The sequence below is a fragment of the Sinocyclocheilus anshuiensis genome, unplaced genomic scaffold, assembly GCF_001515605.1.
Source record: "Sinocyclocheilus anshuiensis isolate Anshui unplaced genomic scaffold, SAMN03320099.WGS_v1.1 scaffold244, whole genome shotgun sequence".
Classification (NCBI taxonomy): domain Eukaryota; kingdom Metazoa; phylum Chordata; class Actinopteri; order Cypriniformes; family Cyprinidae; genus Sinocyclocheilus; species Sinocyclocheilus anshuiensis.
Genome location: NW_015558588.1, coordinates 443,002 through 462,953, shown reverse-complemented (window position 1 = coordinate 462,953; position 19,952 = coordinate 443,002). Strand labels below are relative to the sequence as shown.

The 19,952-nt window shown below is 35.3% G+C and overlaps 1 protein-coding gene across 1 annotated transcript in view; it reads right to left on the bottom strand.

Annotated features, from left to right (window-relative positions):
- Window positions 1-2,407: 2,407 nt before the first annotated feature.
- Window positions 2,408-19,952, bottom strand: part of LOC107679942 (FERM and PDZ domain-containing protein 4-like) — a 58,259-nt gene continuing 40,714 nt past the window's right edge. Inside the window, exons 3-17 of the mRNA XM_016475671.1 lie at window positions 19,583-19,743; window positions 18,794-18,896; window positions 18,510-18,555; window positions 17,396-17,500; window positions 16,771-16,878; window positions 15,504-15,635; window positions 15,249-15,368; window positions 13,895-14,031; window positions 12,497-12,623; window positions 11,474-11,563; window positions 10,049-10,231; window positions 8,549-8,675; window positions 6,252-7,223; window positions 4,865-5,935; window positions 2,408-2,533 (exon numbers count right to left, since the gene is read on the bottom strand). Of these exons, the coding sequence (XP_016331157.1) occupies window positions 2,529-2,533; window positions 4,865-5,935; window positions 6,252-7,223; window positions 8,549-8,675; window positions 10,049-10,231; window positions 11,474-11,563; window positions 12,497-12,623; window positions 13,895-14,031; window positions 15,249-15,368; window positions 15,504-15,635; window positions 16,771-16,878; window positions 17,396-17,500; window positions 18,510-18,555; window positions 18,794-18,896; window positions 19,583-19,743 (3,487 nt within the window). The 3' untranslated portion in view covers window positions 2,408-2,528. The remainder of the gene's footprint in view (window positions 2,534-4,864; window positions 5,936-6,251; window positions 7,224-8,548; window positions 8,676-10,048; window positions 10,232-11,473; window positions 11,564-12,496; window positions 12,624-13,894; window positions 14,032-15,248; window positions 15,369-15,503; window positions 15,636-16,770; window positions 16,879-17,395; window positions 17,501-18,509; window positions 18,556-18,793; window positions 18,897-19,582; window positions 19,744-19,952) is intronic.

Genomic DNA, 19,952 nt, shown 5'->3' with positions numbered 1-19,952 from the left:
CCCCCCCCCCCCAAATCAGTGCACAAAATATAAAACAAAAAGTAGATTTTGGTTTAGCTGATATTTCTGATATAGTTTTAAATAAATTAAAATAACAAAAATTTTAAAACATTCAGGAAATAAATATGACATTTAATGAATAAGCAGCATATTAAAAAAATGCACTTGCAGTAACTACCTCAGAGCATCTTTGTTTTGAGACAATCATTATATGAGAGAGCTGATTACTGTAAATGAAATAAACATTCAATTACTCACCATCTTCACCAGACCTGGGATTCTTTTTTGACGTTCGTGACTTGTTCGGTACTTTTGCTGGTTTGTCAAGTTGTACACCCTGTGCTACTTGAAGAACAGGTGTTATTGACCAACGTTAAACCACAAAAAAATTACAAACAAAAGTGAGAGTGGATATATTTAAACAACATAACTTCCCCTTGCAAACAAAGTTGTTCTTAATATTTTTCCTTGTAATTATGTAAAGTGATATTACCTAACTATTACCTATCAGCATTGTTATCTTACATTTTTATGATGTATAATTAATTATATGTCATTAGAACAATATTGTCACTGAAACACCACCATAAAGAGGAACAACATTACTTTCGTCCTTTATCTCATGGGACGAGTTTCTGCACTAGAGATTAAGCAAAACAATGTCAGGGGTTTGCTCAAGTTCTGCTATGATTTCCTCATAAATGAAAGCAAAACCAGAAAAAGTGAAGCACTTCAATTATGAAATGACCAAAAATATTATCTCTGTCCAACACAACAGTGGCTTCTTCAGCACACAAGGAGAGGAAGAAAACTTAGAGAAAAGAAAGAGGGAAGAATATTTCAAACTATGTCATTCACACGCTATTTATAAATTAATTACTGGCATATGACAGGAAATAAAAGAAAGACAGCACGAGATCAGTTTTCAAGCTGAAATATTTAATGAAGATGATTCAACTAAAATACATTACGTTTATTATTTAAAGTCAACATGAAATCAAAATGGACCTACTTACATTCTTAAATAACTTTCCTGGTCTTACTGGGAATGACTCATCAGTGCATGTTATTCTAAATAAATAACAACAATCTGTTGTAATATTTCATCAAAATTTAGTAACTTAAGCTCAAAAATGATTTATCATTCACTTTCACCATCCTCACAGATAAAATCCTGTCCTTTTCTTGATAAAATTACACTGGGAAATATGTCAGATGACAGTAGTAAAATAGATGGAGAATGATACTTCATGTTGACTTTAAATTACTTAAGTAAATATATGCATTAGCCAGTCAAATAAGAACGGCAAATGAAACTGTGCAAGTTGCGAACATAATAACAGTTTACAGATAATATAGTGGCTTAAATTTTCATATTTTTGAATGTGAAGCTCTTCTGTTATGAAGTTTAAAATAAACACATAGAACAAAAAGGATGCGTCTATCAGGTGATGTGGTTTAAACGGTCTTTTAAAAATTCTATGTATTGTAGAATACTTCCTTTTCATTTTACATATTACACAAAATATACACAAGCACTGTTATCACAGTGGATCGCAATGGCCGGATTATCTCAATCTTCATGACAAACGTACAGTATGCGTGATATCATATGGCTTTAATATGGCTAAATAAAAGCAGTGATTTTTGACATATGGCCATTGCTGCAACCAAATAACAGCGTACCGAATGCAAATGTAGTTTTGCTTTGGTCATCAAAATAACTTTCCAAAGCCTCCACGCAAAGTAAATAAAGTGACTTCCTGAATCGCTCCAACTAGCACTTCAAAATGTCCTTTTGCTGCTTAACAAAAAATCCTCAGAGCACAAAAGCTCCGCACATGCTGTCTTTGAGAAATGTGGCTAAAATCGACATATTAAGTGACCAGTGCAAGAATTTCTCAGAGCAATGCACAGTTCGTATGTCTGGATTGTGTGTCGTCCAAAAGAATCAGGAGATGGACTTGCCTTGTTCCAATGCTTGTTGTCTTAAACTTGTTTTCTGTGATGAACATCAAACCATCTGTCATTCGCTTCCACTTCAGAAGATTAAAGTCAACAAGAAATCAAAATTCACCCCATTTACTTTCTTAATGCACATTCGTGTCATTCCAACTCCTCTCCAACAATTCTGGCACAAAATGCCTACTTTTCGCAATCCAAATCTGGTGGATACAACAAAGTGTCACATTATGGCAGTAACATGGGTTTTGAGTTTCATGTTGACTTTAGGAACGACAGGGTTGTAATCCTTCCATGGTTGATCACCGCCATCTACAAGTTGCAGTTTCCATAAAAAGTATAAATGCTCCCTGAGCCAATAGTTGTCTTATTAAGATTCCCTTTCTGGCTCCCTGAGGCAACAAGAGCGGGGGTCATTTGAAGCCAAGTACAAGAATAAACATGGGAAGCATTCAAGACCTCAGATCACCTCTGGTTTGGCACATAGGAAACTGTGCTATGGATGAATATGGACATATCGTGAGAGAAGATGACGATTCTTCTGTTTTATCTCCATCTGCAGCATGCTACACTGGGGGAGGAAAAAGAGAGGGATAATTAGTCGGCCAGTATAATGTCTCATAATTTCATGCTTCTGGATCTCTGAAATCCCCCTCAGAGTTCCTGCTCATCCTGATTCAGCATGATAAGCTAATGACCGAAATGAATGACGTCAATGATAAGCCTGCCCAGGATACTTCAGAAACGGTCTACACGAGGCTTAATGTTTCAAATCAGGGAATTCTAATTACATCCTAAGACTTAAAATCTGCAAAATAGTAATTCCTGATTAAAAGGTGAAGTGGTCCATTTCTGCGCCACTAGTGGTACCGTATAGAATTGCTGACTTACAGCACACTGACTCTAAAGCGTGGATATTTTTAATCAATATTAAACATCAATTTAATTCATTTGCACAGCTATTTTCATAACACAAAAACACTGCACCCTTAAATGTAGTTAGCTACTTTTCATTACTAACTAAAAGTGTAGCTAACTATGTTTTAAAACGGTAGTGGAAGGAATAGTTCACACAAAAATGTGTTTTGTAATCATTTACTCATCCTCATGTTGTTCCAAACTGGTTAGAATTCCTTTCTTCTGTTGAACACAAAAGAAAATATTTTGAAGAAAGTCGGCTACCAAGCAGTTGCTGATAGCCATTGACTTCCATAGTATTTTTTTTCCATGCCCTTTTATAATTGCTATGGTTTAATATGACATGTCAGACTCGCCACTGGTGCAAACTTTTGGTTGTTAGTCACATAAGTTAAATAGCTTTTGTGTACTCAAGTACCTTCAACTGATTGTAGCATAAGTGAGTCATCACTGTGGAAGACCATGAAGAAAAAAACCTCTAACAGCTCTACAAAACAGTAATTGAAAAGCTCCAGGCAGGGATTTCCATGTCTTTGAGCTTCCCTTGGAGTAGCAGTTAAATCGATAATTAAGAAATGGGAAAATATGACACAGCAGTAAATGCACCAAGAGCAGGGCGTCCTCAAACGGTGTGTCACTGTGCAAGGAGGAGACGGTGAGGGAAGACACCAAGAGACCAATGACAAGTCTGAAAGAGTTACAAGCTCCAAGACTGTGCAAATAACAACTGCTGCTACCGCTGAAGAGAAGCTACTGTTAAAAACATCATGCAATATCTCTGTTACAGTTATGCCAGAAAACATGTGGGAGCCTCTGAAGACTAACCTATCAGACCAAACAACATTTTAGCATAAGCCAAATAATGTATAATCAGAAATACACCGTCTCCGCAGTGACTCATGCTGTGAGGATCTTCTTTTGAAGGTTTTGAGGCTGGAGGGCCAAACAAATGCAGCAAAATATAGGAAAATCATGAAGCCTGATGGAGTCAGCAAGACACCTGGTACTCAAGGAAAATTAGTTTTCCAGCAAGACCCCAAGTAGAAACCCAAAGATACACAGGAATGACTTCAAAACAACAACTTGTATGTCCTTTAGTGGGCAAGAGTCCAGGGGCCAGTTGCGCCAGTTTTGCGCAAATTACAACTTAGCCTAGTTTTGACATAAAGGAGTACTAAGTTGCAACTTATGCACTACTAAATGTTTTTCCATTGCACCTTTAAATGCAGTTAAAACATAACTATTTATGGAAGCCTCTGACCAGGAGTAACGGTTGGAATAAAATATCAAATTGAATTGCATTAATAAGCTCTTGTTTTACCTGACAAACTTAAATTCTTTAGACATACAGTATAAGATTGACAGTTAGACTCATTTACATTTTAAGAGAGAGAATATTATGTGATTAATTTCTTTGTTAATGAACCCAACCTAACACTTCTGCGCTTCTGTGTGCATGTGTCCAATAAAATTAGTCATAATAAATACATTTATTGTGTTCTTGTTGTTTATTTAACTTATTTAATAAAAAAATTTATTTAATGATCCTTATTCATTTCAAATACAGTTTCTCATAAAAATGTCTATTATGCTATTCATGATTAAGTAGTATCGTATGTCAAAGGAAATGTATTTTTACCATTAGTTATGCAAGGCAAAAGAAGTTATAATGAAGAATATACTGAAACTCACAGTACTTCAAAAACTTCTGTTCAAGCTAGCTTTCCCAACACTTTGTGGGACAATTAGTCAGATTAGGTTAGCTTCAGTTTAAATCAAGACGAGGGCTACAAAAACCTTTAACTTGCTCACCAGCTCCAACAAATTGTTAAATGATTCAACTGCTGACCAACAATGTGAGTCTCTAATTCCACATGGTCAAGCTTTGCAGTTTCTACGTAACAGAAATGAACAGAAATATAACCGTGTCATTAGGTTAGTCGAATGTAACATTTGACTTGTTAAAGTTTCAAGCTTGCAGTACCTGTAGTTTCTCTGATCTTGGGCAACCTTTGGCATCCCTCTCGGCCCGACACTTGGCCAGCCTGTCCATGGTGCTTCCGCAAAAACGTTTCATCTACGTTCTGATTTGGATATCCAAGACCTTTCAGAGAGGACTCTCCATGCAGATGGACGCTATCTACCGTGCACAGAGGAGAGTCCATTGGTGTCACACAGCTACTGCTTCCTGTACTGCTGCCGGCATCGATGGACGAACACTGGGAACTCTGCAGGGAATGAATTCCCTCGCTCTGTAAAGACGACATCCTTTTGGACAAGTGGTACTCGTATAACCGTGTCACTTCCTGTTCGGATGAAGCCACCTTGCGCTGTTGATGTTCGTTCCGGGCTCTCTCAATCATATATTGTTTTTTGGCGGGGGAACTTGTGTTCAAGTCTATCGAGTCCTTCAAACTGACTTTTTGCGTTACCCTGTCTGCATGCAACGGACCGCCATCGCCAACCACCTCAGAGTAAATATGCTCTTCAGATTTATTATTCAAAATCATATGCAATCTTTGATTGCTTTCTTGAAAAGCGTAAGACATCCTCTCCAAGTCAAAGGGACCTGAACGTTGGGAATCCCGTCCATTGAAGTTGTTGTACATCCCAACAAGATCCTCCGATTCTGTGATATTCATCTGACGCGCTTCCGCTTGGTCGCACAATTTCATCCCGCCGTCTTGCTCCTTGATCTTCCCCTGTGACATTCCCATCATCACGTCCCTGTGCATTTTGTTGAAGTAGTCCGTCAACGACTTGGTTTCCATTGTTTCTGGCTCCATTTCGAAATGGTCCGAGCGGAGAGTGGCAACCGCGGCGGACTGGGAGTCGTCTAGAGACGCCCGGACCTCACACGGCACCAATCGAAACTCGGTCTCCTCTTCGGCTAGAGTTTGATACCCTTCGGCCGTGGCTACTAACATTTTCAGAGAATTTTCGGAGAGTTTCTGAGCTGCGGCCAGCTCCGAGCTCTCCGTCATTTCTGACGAATTTGTCTCGTTCCCAGAATCAGAGGAGGACTCAGGGCTAAAGGACCGAGATATTTCTACACCTGTGTGTCACAAAGAGACAAACATTTTAGCCATCACACCATAAACACATATATTTTAAAATAGTTTATTTGTACAAAACGTTGAAGGCTATGAAATGCAACAAATAAGAACATAAATAATGAAATACATGAACAAAAATGAACCACAAATTATAAGGAGATCACATTTACATTGCTAATAGAGCAAATGCACACACAATACATGGCATGGGGTTTGCATTGAAGACAATGGAATACGGAACAACGAAACCAAAATAAAGGAATGGCTGGAAGGTTGTACAACGTCAATGAATAAACGTTACTATAGTGTAAGAACCTGAACTATTGTCCGATTGTGGATGAGACTGTTCCTCAGAGGCTGCCAAGGCCTCCAGAGCTTGTAGTGTGGAGACAACGGCGTCATTGAACACTTCCTCGGTTCTACCGGCCACTTGCGTTGGAACCGAATCGATCAGCGACACAGGGATGTCATTTTTTAAGCCTTTTCGCTCTTGGTGATCATCTTCATCTGAACTATCCCTGAACCCTGGTGGCGGAGCGGCAATTGCCAAGTTTAGCGATTGCAGCAGGTCGTCGCTGTCCTCCTCGTCGTCGCCCTCCGGTGGCGGCGGAAGCGAAGTGAGGTCAATAATGTCGTCGCTCGATTCCGAGAGCGACAGGAGAGAGTTCACCTTGTCCTTCATCTCTTCCATCATCATCATCATCATGTCCTCCTCGCAACTAATGTCGTCGTCATCCTCGGCGTCATCCGTAGTCTCGGCGTAGCAGATATCGCGCAGCAAAGGCTCCTCGATGCCTTCCGTCATACCGAAGATCTTGGCGTCACCATAGACCATGTTGGAACCGTACTGGAAGCCGTCGACCTCCATTGATGCTTCCAGCGGCTTGTAGTCCTTCTGTTGTGCGTACATGTACCGGTGTTCCTCCAGCACTTCTGGGATGTCCTCCATCAGTCTTTGGTATCCCAAGTTCTGAGGGTTCACAAAGTCCAGTGGAGGATCGCTGAATATGAAGGACACTTTGGCGCTTCTGGGCGACTCTTGAGGTTTGCCTTTTGGGACACTGAAGTAGGGCTGAGGATGCATGTGGCTTCCTCTGCTCACCCTCTCCGCTTTCTCGTCCCCGTGCATGCGATGCTGCGGCTGGTGCATTTCAGAGACTGTGGGGGAAATATCAAACTCTCTTCGCCCACAGATGGCGTATTCGTGGTGGGGCTCATCACATGCACTGCAGGAACCGTAATTCCAGTCAATTGCCTGGTAGTTGTGCTTGACCCTTGCGTCTTGTCCTTAGACGTAAAAAGGAGAAGACACCAGTGTCAATGAGTTATTAAAGTATCAGATTCACACCAAAACAATTTAATTAAGTGGTTTCTTAAACTTTTTGACTCTTAGGACACCCACTGTCCAACATAATATTCCAAGGCCCATTATATTGGCCAAAATATTCTGTTATATTAGCAAAAATATTTTTGTCAAGTATGTCAGCTGTAATTATGACAAAGCTGGTTGTTTTCAAACTATTTTGTTAACAGAAACTGTAAGTGTTGATACAGTATATTAAATTAATTTAATCATGATTGATTTTGTGATTACAGAAGTTTCAAGAACTGTGTGTTCTTCAATAAAAACAATAGTTATTGAAGTGGGAAAATAATTATTCAGTTTGCATCTTGCATGTTAATTTAGTTAATTTAATTTCAACATTTAATAATGCATTATTAAAACCAAAAATACCTGTTCATATTATTTTAATAGACTAACATGACCTAACAATGTACAGCTGTATTTTTGTTACATAATTTGCCATAACAAATAAATACTGTAACAAATGTATTGCTCATTGCTAATTAATGTTAGTTAATGCATTAATCAACTTTAACTAATGGAACCTTATTGTAAAGTGTTAACCATAAATTCATCACTTAAAGGGGTCATATGATGCGATTTCAAGTTTTCCTTTCTCTTTGGAGTATTACAAGCTGTTCGTGAATAGATAAGATCCCTGAAGTTGCAAAGATTAAAGTCTCAAAATCAAAGAGATATTCTTTATCAAAGTTAAGACTCTGCCACACCCCCCTAAAACGGCTCGTTCTAACACGCCCCCACATATCTAGGTCACTATGTGGGAATATTTGCATAATGCGCCCAAATGTTCACGCAAAGAAAGAAGGCGTGGTTTCAGTAACCGCAGTTAGTGTTGAAGCAGCCATGTCAGAGAGACGCTGTGTGAAGATGAAGCTCGCGATTATGGTAAGGGACGTTACATTTCCGACGAGTGCTTGCGGTGTTCGGCAAATCACAATGCACTGGGTCAGCTGGCCAATCAGAGCAGACTGCGCTTGTCAAAGGAAGGGGCTTTGTTGAAAACGACGTGTTTGAGAGAGGCGGGGCATAGAGGACCTACAATAATGTACAGTATTTGAAAAATAATGTGTTTTTTGAACATTAAAGCATGTCAACATATTCTGTTACACCAAATACACAAAATAATGATCTTTAAAAAAGCATCATATGACCCCTTTAAAGTTTGCTGATGCTACTTTGAGTTGAGTTGATTTCAAGATGAAAAATTAACTGTTATATATTATTTAGTGCATGCACATGCTCTTACCTGCAGTGTTACTGTTGTTCGCCATGTTGAAGATGGACCTCCGTGAATCGACCAGCAGCCTGTAATAACCGGCAGTCAAACACGCCAGGTTCATAGCGTCACTGGATTCCATTATAAGTGTGATGGGCTACAGGAAGAAATGTTTTGCAGAAGAAATGCATAAATAATCAGTAAATACAGCAGTAAGCAATGGGAGGCTGTGCAGTTAAAATTATTTTAGTGATCCTAAAACTCCCTTAGCGGTGGTTAAATTACAGTAACAAATGACTTTGAGCAGCTTATTGCTCTTTTAAAAAAACGGTAGCATCTGCATTTTCTTTTTTTTTAATAAATAGTTACATTCATTAATATTAACAGCTTTTAGTTCATGCTTGCAAAGCAATGTGGCAAATGTATTGCATTTATTGACCTAACCATCCGTTTTATAAAATGAAGCATGCATATGTCAGTAACTATTAATTATTAATTCATGTTTTCATTGGCACTGGATAAAAGGGATATTGAATTATGTGTTGAATTAAACTAGTGTAATGCATGTGGTAAGTAGGCAATAAATAGTTTATCAATAATTTAATAATAATCAAAAATAATCTGACAAGCAATATAGTTTTTAGTTCATGTTTACAAAGCAATGAAGCAAACTTTATATATTGCATTTATATTTTCATAATAAGCATTGAATAAAAGGCATGTTGAATTGTTATGCGTCTTTAAAATTGTATCCAATTGTAGCAATGCATGTGGTAAATAGTCAATAAATAGTTTTAATTGATCAATAATTGATCAATATTAATAGTCGAAGTAATATTGTTTTTAGTTCACACATGCAAAGCAATGTTGCAAACTTAAAATAATGCATACTGCCTTAACTATCTGTTTTATAAAGTAATGCAATTGTGAATATGAAGTGAAAGTGAAGTGAAGTGAAAGTGACATGTGGCCAAGTATGGTGACCCATACTAGGAATTAGTGCTCTGCATTTAACCCATCCTAAGTGCACACACACACAGCAGTGAACACACACACACCGTGAACACACACCCGGAGCAGTGGGCAGCCATTTATGCTGCGGCGCCCGGGGAGCAGTTGGGGGTTCGGTGCCTTGCTCAAGGGCACCTCAGTCATGGTATTGAAGGTGGGAGAGAGCGCTGTACATTCACTCCCCCCACCTACAATCCCTGCCGGTACGAGACTCGAACCCGCAACCTTTGGGTTACGAGTCCGACTATCTAACCATTAGGCCACGACTTCCCCATGAATTAATATGAATTATTAATTAATGATTTCATTATCACAACTGGATGAAAGGCATACGGAATAAAAGGGATGTTGTCCTTAATATTGCTATAATGTGTAATGCATGTGGAGGTCAATAACCAAAAAAAAATATTTAGCTACACTTAAAAATGTTTGAATGTCATTGCATTAGAGAGAAAAAAATATTAAATCAAGTGTTTTCTGCAAACACACGATACTCTTCTTTGTTTTTATCAATCGCACCTTAACATCCAGGACGTGAAGCTCCACTCGCACGTTCCTTTCGTCCTCCGTGAACATTTCGATGCGGTTGACGTGGCTGAAGTCGGCCAGCAGCGCCACCAGGTTGGTTTTGGTGTTGATGACGTGACTGATGCCGTAGCGCGGCCCCACCAGCAGCGTCACCTCCGTGTGTTTCTCTCCTTGCTGTCAGATCACAAATACAACTGTGTGAAACATGCTTGAATTGGCTTCAGATTTCAGCACCTGAAGCTAATGTACTAAAACAACACATTTGTATTATCATTTAAATAAGTGCAAGTTATAATAGAGAGGAGTATATTTGTAAATCTAAAATCTATAATGTTTGCAGAGCTCAACAAAAAAAATATTTATCCTTGATCTGTCAACTTCTTTAGTTAAATTTGGCAAAGAGCTTATACATTTTTTAAACAAAAAAATACTGGAAATCAAGTTCTCTTTACCGAACAGAAATAACAGCAAAACAAAAAACTAATCATATAGAAAATGATGCTAGAACACAAAAATACAGTGAAATCATTTTTGATTTGTTTATAATTTAATAATAATTTTTAACATGAAAATCATTAGAAATCAAGCTCTCTTTACTAAACAGAAATAACTGCAAAACTAAATAAATAAATAAATCACAACTTCACATGCTAGAAAATGAAAATACTGTGTGAAATATTGATTTGTTTATAATTTGATATTGAACAAAAATAAAATTATTAGAATTATTATTAATTATAATATTATTATTTATATATATACTATTATTATATTAATTATTAGAAATCATATTTTCATTACAAAACAGAAATAACAGCAAAACTAAAACAAATCATATGCTTCACATGCTAGAATATGAAAATACAGTGTGAATCATTGTTTATCAAGATTATAAAATTATTAGAAATATTTTTTTAACAAAACAGAAATGACAGCAAAACTAAAAAAAAAAAAATCATACGTCATATGCTAGAAAATGAAAATAGTGTGAAACATTATTTGTTTATAACTTATATTTTTAACAAAAATAAAATCATTAGAAATCAAATTGTCTTTACAAAACAGAAATAAAAGCAAAACAAAAAAATCCTATACTTAAGCTAGAAACAAAAATACAGTGTGAATCATTATTGATTTGTTTATAATTTAATTATTTGACTAACAAGAAGATACAGTAAAATCATTAGAAATAATTGTATTTAAAAAAAAACACAGAAATAACAGCAAAACAGCAATAAATAAAATTCATATACTTCATATGCTAGGAAATGAAAATAGTTTATTGGCCTGAATCTGCTCAAAAGTTGTTTGAACCTTTCTGAAATACACCTGTACCTTTAAACATCTGGATCTGCACTGAAAGGTCTCAGCTGCTGATGTAATGACAGCTCTGAGAATGCGTATCTTTGCACTTACGACCAGCGTGGACTTAAACACTTGTCCTCCGTACAGCCTGAGATCACTCAGATATTTCAGGTAGTGAACCTTCGCCTGCAGCGCCGTCAGCTTCAACACACAGCACAAATCCCAGCAGAATTAGGGAACAGAAAGTGTCAATCACATATATAGAGCACTCTTTCTTCTGCTTTTTGAATATGTGCCTCTGGGAAAAACAAGTCCAACTAGGACAGACTGTGCTTACAAGATGCTTAATAACAATATTATAATAGTGCAATACACAATAACATAAAACATAATGCAGTACATTATACCTGATTGTTTATTACATTTTAATCTTGGTTTTCAATTAATTATATATTATATCTGCTTATATCTCACATATATTCTAAAAAAAAATTTAAATAAAAAAGATACAATATTTTTTTAGCATATACAGTATATGATATATAAGCACATATAAATACTAAAAATTATAACATGCACATAGATATATATTAATTTAAAACGGACTTGTTGATAGATAAATACATACAATTTTATGGAAGAAAACTAATGAAACAAAAAAGCATGCTGAATTGAACTAACTGAAAAAATAATGCATTATTTACAATTGAATATTAATTATTTACAATATGATAATGCATTATTATATACAATGTGTATAATATATATATATATATATATATATATATATACAATGCATTATTTGTTTCAGTTAGAGCAATTCAACGTGCTTTTTTTGTTTCAAACATATTTCTCATTATTTTTCTTCCATACAATTTTTATATTTAAATACAAGTCTATTTATATATGCTTGTATATGCTAAAAATGTTTAAATAAAGCGTTATATTCAACAGCATACAGTATTAGTCTTTGCTATGATAGTTGTGCTGAGACTCGTGAAATTTGACTGGTACTGCTGTTGTGAAAATCCTAATCAGTATTATATTATGCATTGAGGAATCAGGATTTTCAATGAAAAGATCGATTTGAATTCCACTTTTCATATGTACATCGGGCTGTGAAAGTTTCTTCACCTTTTTGCCAGGAGGCACCAGGTTCTGGTTGGTTTTCAGGATGTGTGTGAGCGCTTTCTTGATGTTCTTCTCTTTCATGCTGGACAGAACCGCTGGAGGCAGGAACTGCGCCAGACCCCACTCCTTTCTGTAAAGACACAAGAGCTTTCAAGCTGAATTCAAACGCTTGTCACATCAGTCAAACGCCTTTCATCTTTTCTTCTCATTTAAAGGAACAACCAGTCGAAGCTTTTTCCTCGCCCTCATGCAGCTCAAACCCCAATCATTTTCTTTCTTTGGTGAAACACAAATGGAGAAGATTAGGAAGAACATCTGAGCTTCTGCTGTTCATATAGTGTAGAAATTGAAAGATGTGTGTTTTACAAGAAAAAAACGATCAGTGTTCCTACTTCAAAATTTCACATTTAATTGAATGTGTTACTCGCAGTGTTATTTTATTATTGAGATACTATTATAGTTTTTATTAATATTTTGAATGCATTTTTATTTTTCTATATAGTTTTCATTTTAATTTTAGTTAAAGTTTTAGTAATTTTGTTGCGTTTGTCATTTTTAGTAGTATTTGTTGTTTTTTTTATATCTACATTGTTTTTATTAATTTTTATTTTACTTATAGTTATTTTAGTACAGGTTAAATTAAGTTGATTGGCTTTGGCAACTAGCTGAAATAAATTTTTATTTTATTTCAGTTATTTATTTTAGTATTGAGATATAATTTTTATTAATTGTTTTTTTTATTTTTATATTTCTATATAGTTTTCATTTTAATTTTAGTTGAAGTTTTAGTAATTTTATTGTGTGTTTTTGTCCTTTTTAGTAGTATTTGTATTTTTTATAAATAGGTCTATATAGTTTTTATTCATTTTTATTTCAGTTTTCGTTTTAATCGTTTTAGTACATCAAGTAAAACTAAATAAAATTAAGCAATGTTGGCAAATTTTTTGCTGAAATATGAATGAAAATGAAAATTTGAATGGTTTTAGTTTCAGATTTAGTCTAAGTTAATAGTATCCCTGGTTACTTGACCTTTGTAATTATTTGTGAAGTTTACCAGTGATTTCTGAGTGAAAACCACACTTTTTTTTTTAATTGAAAGTTGATTTATACATTTGATCACCACCAAAAAAACATAAAAAGCACTGTAGAAGTAGCTCATATGACTAGTTCACTATATTCCAAGTAATTTTAAGTGCTTGACAAATAAAACACATTTCTGAAATCTGCATATTGACTTATATTTTTGTCCTTCTTGGAGTTTGAGTCATTGTGCAGAAAAAAATGCTGCATGAAGGCTCTTATAAAATTGTTTTGTGTATTTGTGTTTGGAACAACATGAAGGCGAGTATAACATTTTTTTTTTATTTTGTCTGAGTTACTCCATGACCGCTGAACACTCACTCAATGTATTTCAGTGAGACTTTCTGTGTTTGTTTGGTGCTGAGCGTCAGGATGTACATCTGGAGAGCAGCCAGGCGAAGCGCTGTGTCGTATTTGAGCTCAGAGCCGAAACGCTCCTGCACCACGTCCTTACAGCTCTGCAAACCAGAATAAATACACAGCGTGGTTTAGCAGGCGTAACCCTTCCCTCAGATGTGACAAACTGAAAGGAACAGTTCATCCAAAAATGGAAATTGGCTGAAAATGACACCCTCAGGCCATCCAAGATTAGGATGAGTTTGTTTCTTCATCAGATTTGGCGAAATGTAGCATTGCATCAGTGTCTCAGCAATGGATGCTCTGCAGTGAATGGGTGCCGTCAGAATGAGAGTCCAAACAGCTGATAAAAACATCACAATAATCCACAAGTAATCCACAGCACTCCAGTCCATCAGTTAACATCTGGAGAAGACAAAAGCTGAAACAAATCCAGCATTAATATATTTTTAACTTGTTTCTGGCTAAAATATGAGTCCATAATCCATAATAACGCTTCCTCAGTGAATAAGTGCATCTCCTGTTGTCTCTCACATCAAAATCCAGCCACATATTTGTATTGTTTTGTTTTGTAAACGCTGCTTGATCTGTGCTGATTTCTCTCCTGATTCAGACCAGAACACTTTTTCACTGGAGAAAGCATTATTATGGATTATGGACTCAACGGTTTGAAGTTAAATAAGTCTTAATGCTGGATTTGTTTCAGCCTTTGTCTTCTCCAGATGTTAACTGATGGACTGGAGTGGTGTGGATTACTTGTGGATTATTGTGATGTTTTTATCAGCTGTTTGGACTCTCATTCTGACGGCACCCATTCACTGCAATGGTGAGCAAGTGATGCAATGCTACATTTCTCCAAATCTGATGAAGAAACAAACTCATCCTAATCTTGGATGGCCTGAGGATGAGCACACTTTCATTTTTGGGTGAACTATTCCTTTAATATCATAACCCCAATTAGGGCTACATGACAAACAAGACTCTCCTTCACCGTTCATACTCCATTAACACCAACTATACTGTGAACAACATATATTCTTAAAGTGATACATCCTTCCTTACAATTTACAATAGCAATTTTACATGCATATGCTGATTATTTTGTATCACACTGCATCTTCTAATTGCACAAACATTGCATAAAGAAATTCAATAAATAACGTTAAATGTAAACCTGATAAACGAACAAAATCTGATATGAATTCATTATTGGTTTCTGATATATCAGGCTGAATAATATGGATATTTTTTCTGAGGATGAGAATGGGAAGCATCCGGTGTTCAGTTTTAAAAGACTACATTTCAAAAGATGTGTTACCTGAATGTAGAGGTAATCGAACGCAACAGCGTCTCTCCTGAGAAGATCCACCGGATCTTTTGGAAGGAAACTGATGCGGAAAAAGCATTTCATTTTATGTGAGCCCGGCCTTTGCGTCACCTAAAAAACAATCATTCATTAATATATTTCTCTATTTATTCTCTCATCATATTTAACTGCTTGAAGCTTCAGCATCATGCTGTGTCACTCAGATTCAGTAGTGGCTCAGAAACATCATTCACCAGCACAACAAACCTGCATTAGCATCTCCTGCTCGTGCAGAAGCATTAGCTTTGTTGCAGATCCTTCCATCTTGTGCTCCAGCGTCAGAGAGAAGTGCTCAATGCTTTTAATAGACAGCTTCTCTTGCAGGGTCAGAATGACATCCTTTCAAACAGAAGAACATCTGTTATTCATGTTCAACACCACCAACACGTGACATGCTAACAGCATTAGAAATGGCTGTAGAAATGAACAAACATTTTCTATTACACATACAGTGGTGGGTCGATTACTTGCAAATAGCAGTTTGTTACTGATTACAAATTGTAGTTATTAACAATCGATTAGCTTACTCAGTTTAGTTAATGTATTCCTACTACTTTTTGATTACTTCTGACCTAACCTGTTTATCACATAGATTTAAATGGGATTATTGTGTACCATATTGATATATATATATATATATACTGTATATTGTGTGAATATGTAGTCATGTAATCCATACAAAGTAACTGTATTCTGATTACGAACATTTTAAAATGTAATACAATCTACTTACAATCAAGTCAGAGGGATTTATTTTGAAGCTAATATTTGCATTCGTACATAAGTTTACACATTTGTACATTTTGTATATTTGTCTAATATCAGACTTGTCAATTATACGTTTTCAAATATATTTGATTTACTTTCAAATTACGCAATATTGCATAAAATACACTACCGTTTAAAAATTTGAGCTCGGTAAGATTTTTTTAGGGCTCACCAAGGCTGCATTTATTTGATCAAAAATACAGTAAAAATTGTTAAATATTATTACAATTTAAAACCGCTTTTTTCTATGTGAATATCTGTTCAAATGTAATTTATTTCTGTGATGCGTTGCTGATTTTTCAGCATCATTACTCCAGACTTCAGAGTAACATGATCTTCAGAAATCATTCTAATATTCTGATTTTCTGCTCAAGAAACATTTTTAATTATTATCAATGTTGAAAACAGTTATGCAGATGTATGTTTTTGTGCAAACTGTGATACATTATATTTTTCAGGATTCACAGATGAACAGAAAGTTCAAAAGAACAGCATTTATTTGAAATATAAATCTTTTATGACATTATAAATGTCTTCACTGTCACTTTTAATCAATTTAATGCATCCTTGATAAATAATAGTATTAATTTATTTAAAAAAAAAATTGCTTGCTACCATTAATTGTATTACTCCATATATACTGCAGAGTATTTTTGCTGATATGGAGCATCAACAGTGATTTGTAAATACTGCAATGCTGAAATACCTTAATGGAGGTGTTGCAGTCAAACCTAAAGGACTTTGTTTGTCCGTTTTCCAGATACACCTTCAAGACGTTTGGCATGAAGAGCAGAGAATTATCCTTCACAGTATCCTGCAGATGAAAACACTCCGTCATGTTTCTAATATCTCCTGAATAATACACAGCTAAAGTGGCTTTCATCTGTTCGCTGATCTGTCAGTGATTCACATCCCTGTGATGAATCATTAACCTCTTGTTGTGCCACTAATTAAGACATACAGTATGAATGAACACTGATTTATGTAACGTGCGTCTTCATAATCTTTCATCACAATGCAAAAATTTGCTCTAGAGCTAAAATCACTTTCCGGCTGATGACATCAATCCTCTTATTCTAATCACATGACTTCATTCTGGTGCATAACGTCCACTTTTCACAATCCAATCAATCTCAGATGATTATAATCAAAACCCTAAAGTGTGTCTCACTGAATATCTGGTTTTCACTCAGAAATGTCAGATTACGCAAGTAAAATTGGTTGCGAAAGACAATTTAGATCTTTACACTTAAAATAAACCCTTTGAAACAGCTGTAAATACTGTGATATATGACATGCTTTTTAAACAAAACGTGTTATTTTTCACTTACAGGTTCTTGTCCGTTAATAATGACTTCTTCAGCAAAGCGCACTTTGACCGGATTGGATTTCAACTTGGCCTTTTTAGCTGCACTGATGAAGGCAGATTTGGGCAACTGGATGGGAATAACAGAGGAACAAAAGCAGGAAAATTACTGAAATATCAATGCTATCAAGTCATTATCTTCTGCCTAAGAGCTGAGCCAGAAAATAAGAAGCAGATCCAGATGGAATCCGCAGCAGGGTTATTAGCGTAAACTAAAACTAAAACCATAAAAAAATATATTTTTGTTCCTTGCAATAAAGTCATGTACTTAACTGAAACATAATATAAAAAAAAAAAACTTAAACTGAACAAAAATTTAAAAAATGGTGCCTTAGCAACTAACTGAAATAAATTGAAGTACTAAAATAATTCAAACTAATAAATAAAAATGAATACAACTATATAAGCATTAAAAATAACTAATAAAAACGACAAAAACAAAATTAAACAAAATGGTGCCCTGGCAACTAGCTGAAATAAAATAAGTATTAAAATAATTAAAACTAATAAATAAAAAGGAATAACAAAATATAAACATTAAAACAAAGACAAAAACACAACAAAACTAAATGAAAATGGTGCCTTGGCAACTAGCTGAAATAAAATAAGTATTACAATTATTAAAACAAATAAATAAAAGTGAATATACTACATATATATAAAAAAAATAATAAAAAATTACAGAAGCACAACTAAAACCAAATGAAAATGATGCCTTGGTGACTAGCTGAAATAAAATAAGTTTAAGTACTAAAATAATGAAAACTAATAAATAACAATTAATCAAAACTAAACATAAAAAAATAATAATGACAAAAAAAAATTACTAAAACTTTAAGTAAAATTAAAGTGAAAACAGGAAATATTCAACATATCAACAAAAAATATTGTATAGGGTATCACTGATAAGAAAACAACATGAAATAACTACAATAACACTGATCTGCAGACTTTTTAATTAGTGTTTTCTGTGGACTTCTAAAGAATTTAACCACAGTGTTATTGGTTGATAACGGCATCATCAAATTAGCCACAGCGCTGACAAACTAACATGCAAAACAGTCAGTATGTTGACTTACAGGGTACGGCTGCACCACGGTCAGGATGATGGACTCCTTACAACTTCTGCAAAAAATAATGAAAGACAACGATAAGGAAGTGAAATTCTCTAGATGGAATCAGGGTTAGTTTGAGAAACCCTGATCTAATACAATGACATTTGACTCTTTTTGGGACCACAGTCTGTACTGAGCAATGAAGACTCTCTCTGTACTGTTATTGTCTGTCAGCATGTAGTGACTTCAGCTGAATAACACAGGTTGTAGATGAAGAACAGCAGTAACCAGTTGATTGAGTTCAGTACCTGACCAGGTCAATGACTCGTTCCCGTGGAGCCGAACTCACGGCCTCCTCATTTATCATCACTATCTCGTCTCCTGGGATCAGCTTTCCTTCTGAAGGCCCTCCTGCACATTCATCACAAACACACATCACAATTGTGTTTATTTTATACTCATTTTCTGGAATTCTAACAAAAGGCATCATGATAATGGACTTTTTATTTGGCCATTAAGTTTCCTTATCATCCGTGTTCCTTGTCTTTACACAATATAATAAAAAAATTTAAAGAAATTAATAAATTTATTCATCAAGGGCCCATTAAATTGATCAAAAGTGACAGTAAAGGCATTTATAAAGTTACAAAATATTTCTATTTGAAATAAATGCTGTTCTTTTGAACTTTCTATTCATCGAAGAATCCTGAAAAATAAAATGTATCACAGTTTCCACAAAAATATTCAGCAGCACAACTGTTTTCAACATTGATAATAATCAGAAATGTTTCTCGAGCAGCAAATCAGCATATTAGACTGATTTCTGAAGGATCATGTGACTGAAGACTGGAGTAATGATGCTGAAAATTCAGCTTTGATCACAGCAATAAATTACATTTTACAATATATTCACATAGAAACAGTCATTTTAAATTGTAATAATATTTCAAATTTTTACTGTATGTTAGATCAAATAAATGCAGCCTGGCTAAGCAGAAGAGATGTATTTCAAAAACAAACTCATGTTGCATAAAATGACTCAATTTTATGAATAAATGCAGAAGAACTAGTTTAATCATCTCGGTTTGATGGGATACCTGGAGTAACTGATCGAACCACCACTGGTTTCTCGCTGCCTGCCACGAAGCCGAAGCCGAGCACCGGGTCGCGTCTCATTTCCACCTTTCGCGGTGCAGGAGGGACGAACTTATCCACATCAACACGCACTTCCTCCAAAGAACTTGACTGCGAGAGATGACTGAAAGACAGAGGAGGATAAAGATCAAATTAGTTCAGTGTTAACATGAACTCAAAACTGACTTGACTGCTTTAACCCTGTAAAGCCTGACATACAAAATAACAGTCAGAAAAAAATCTAATTTTTGAAATGGAATGGTTTATTAAACCTTTACTTACTCTCTCTCTCTCTCTCTCTCTCTCTCTCTCTCTATATATATATATATATAT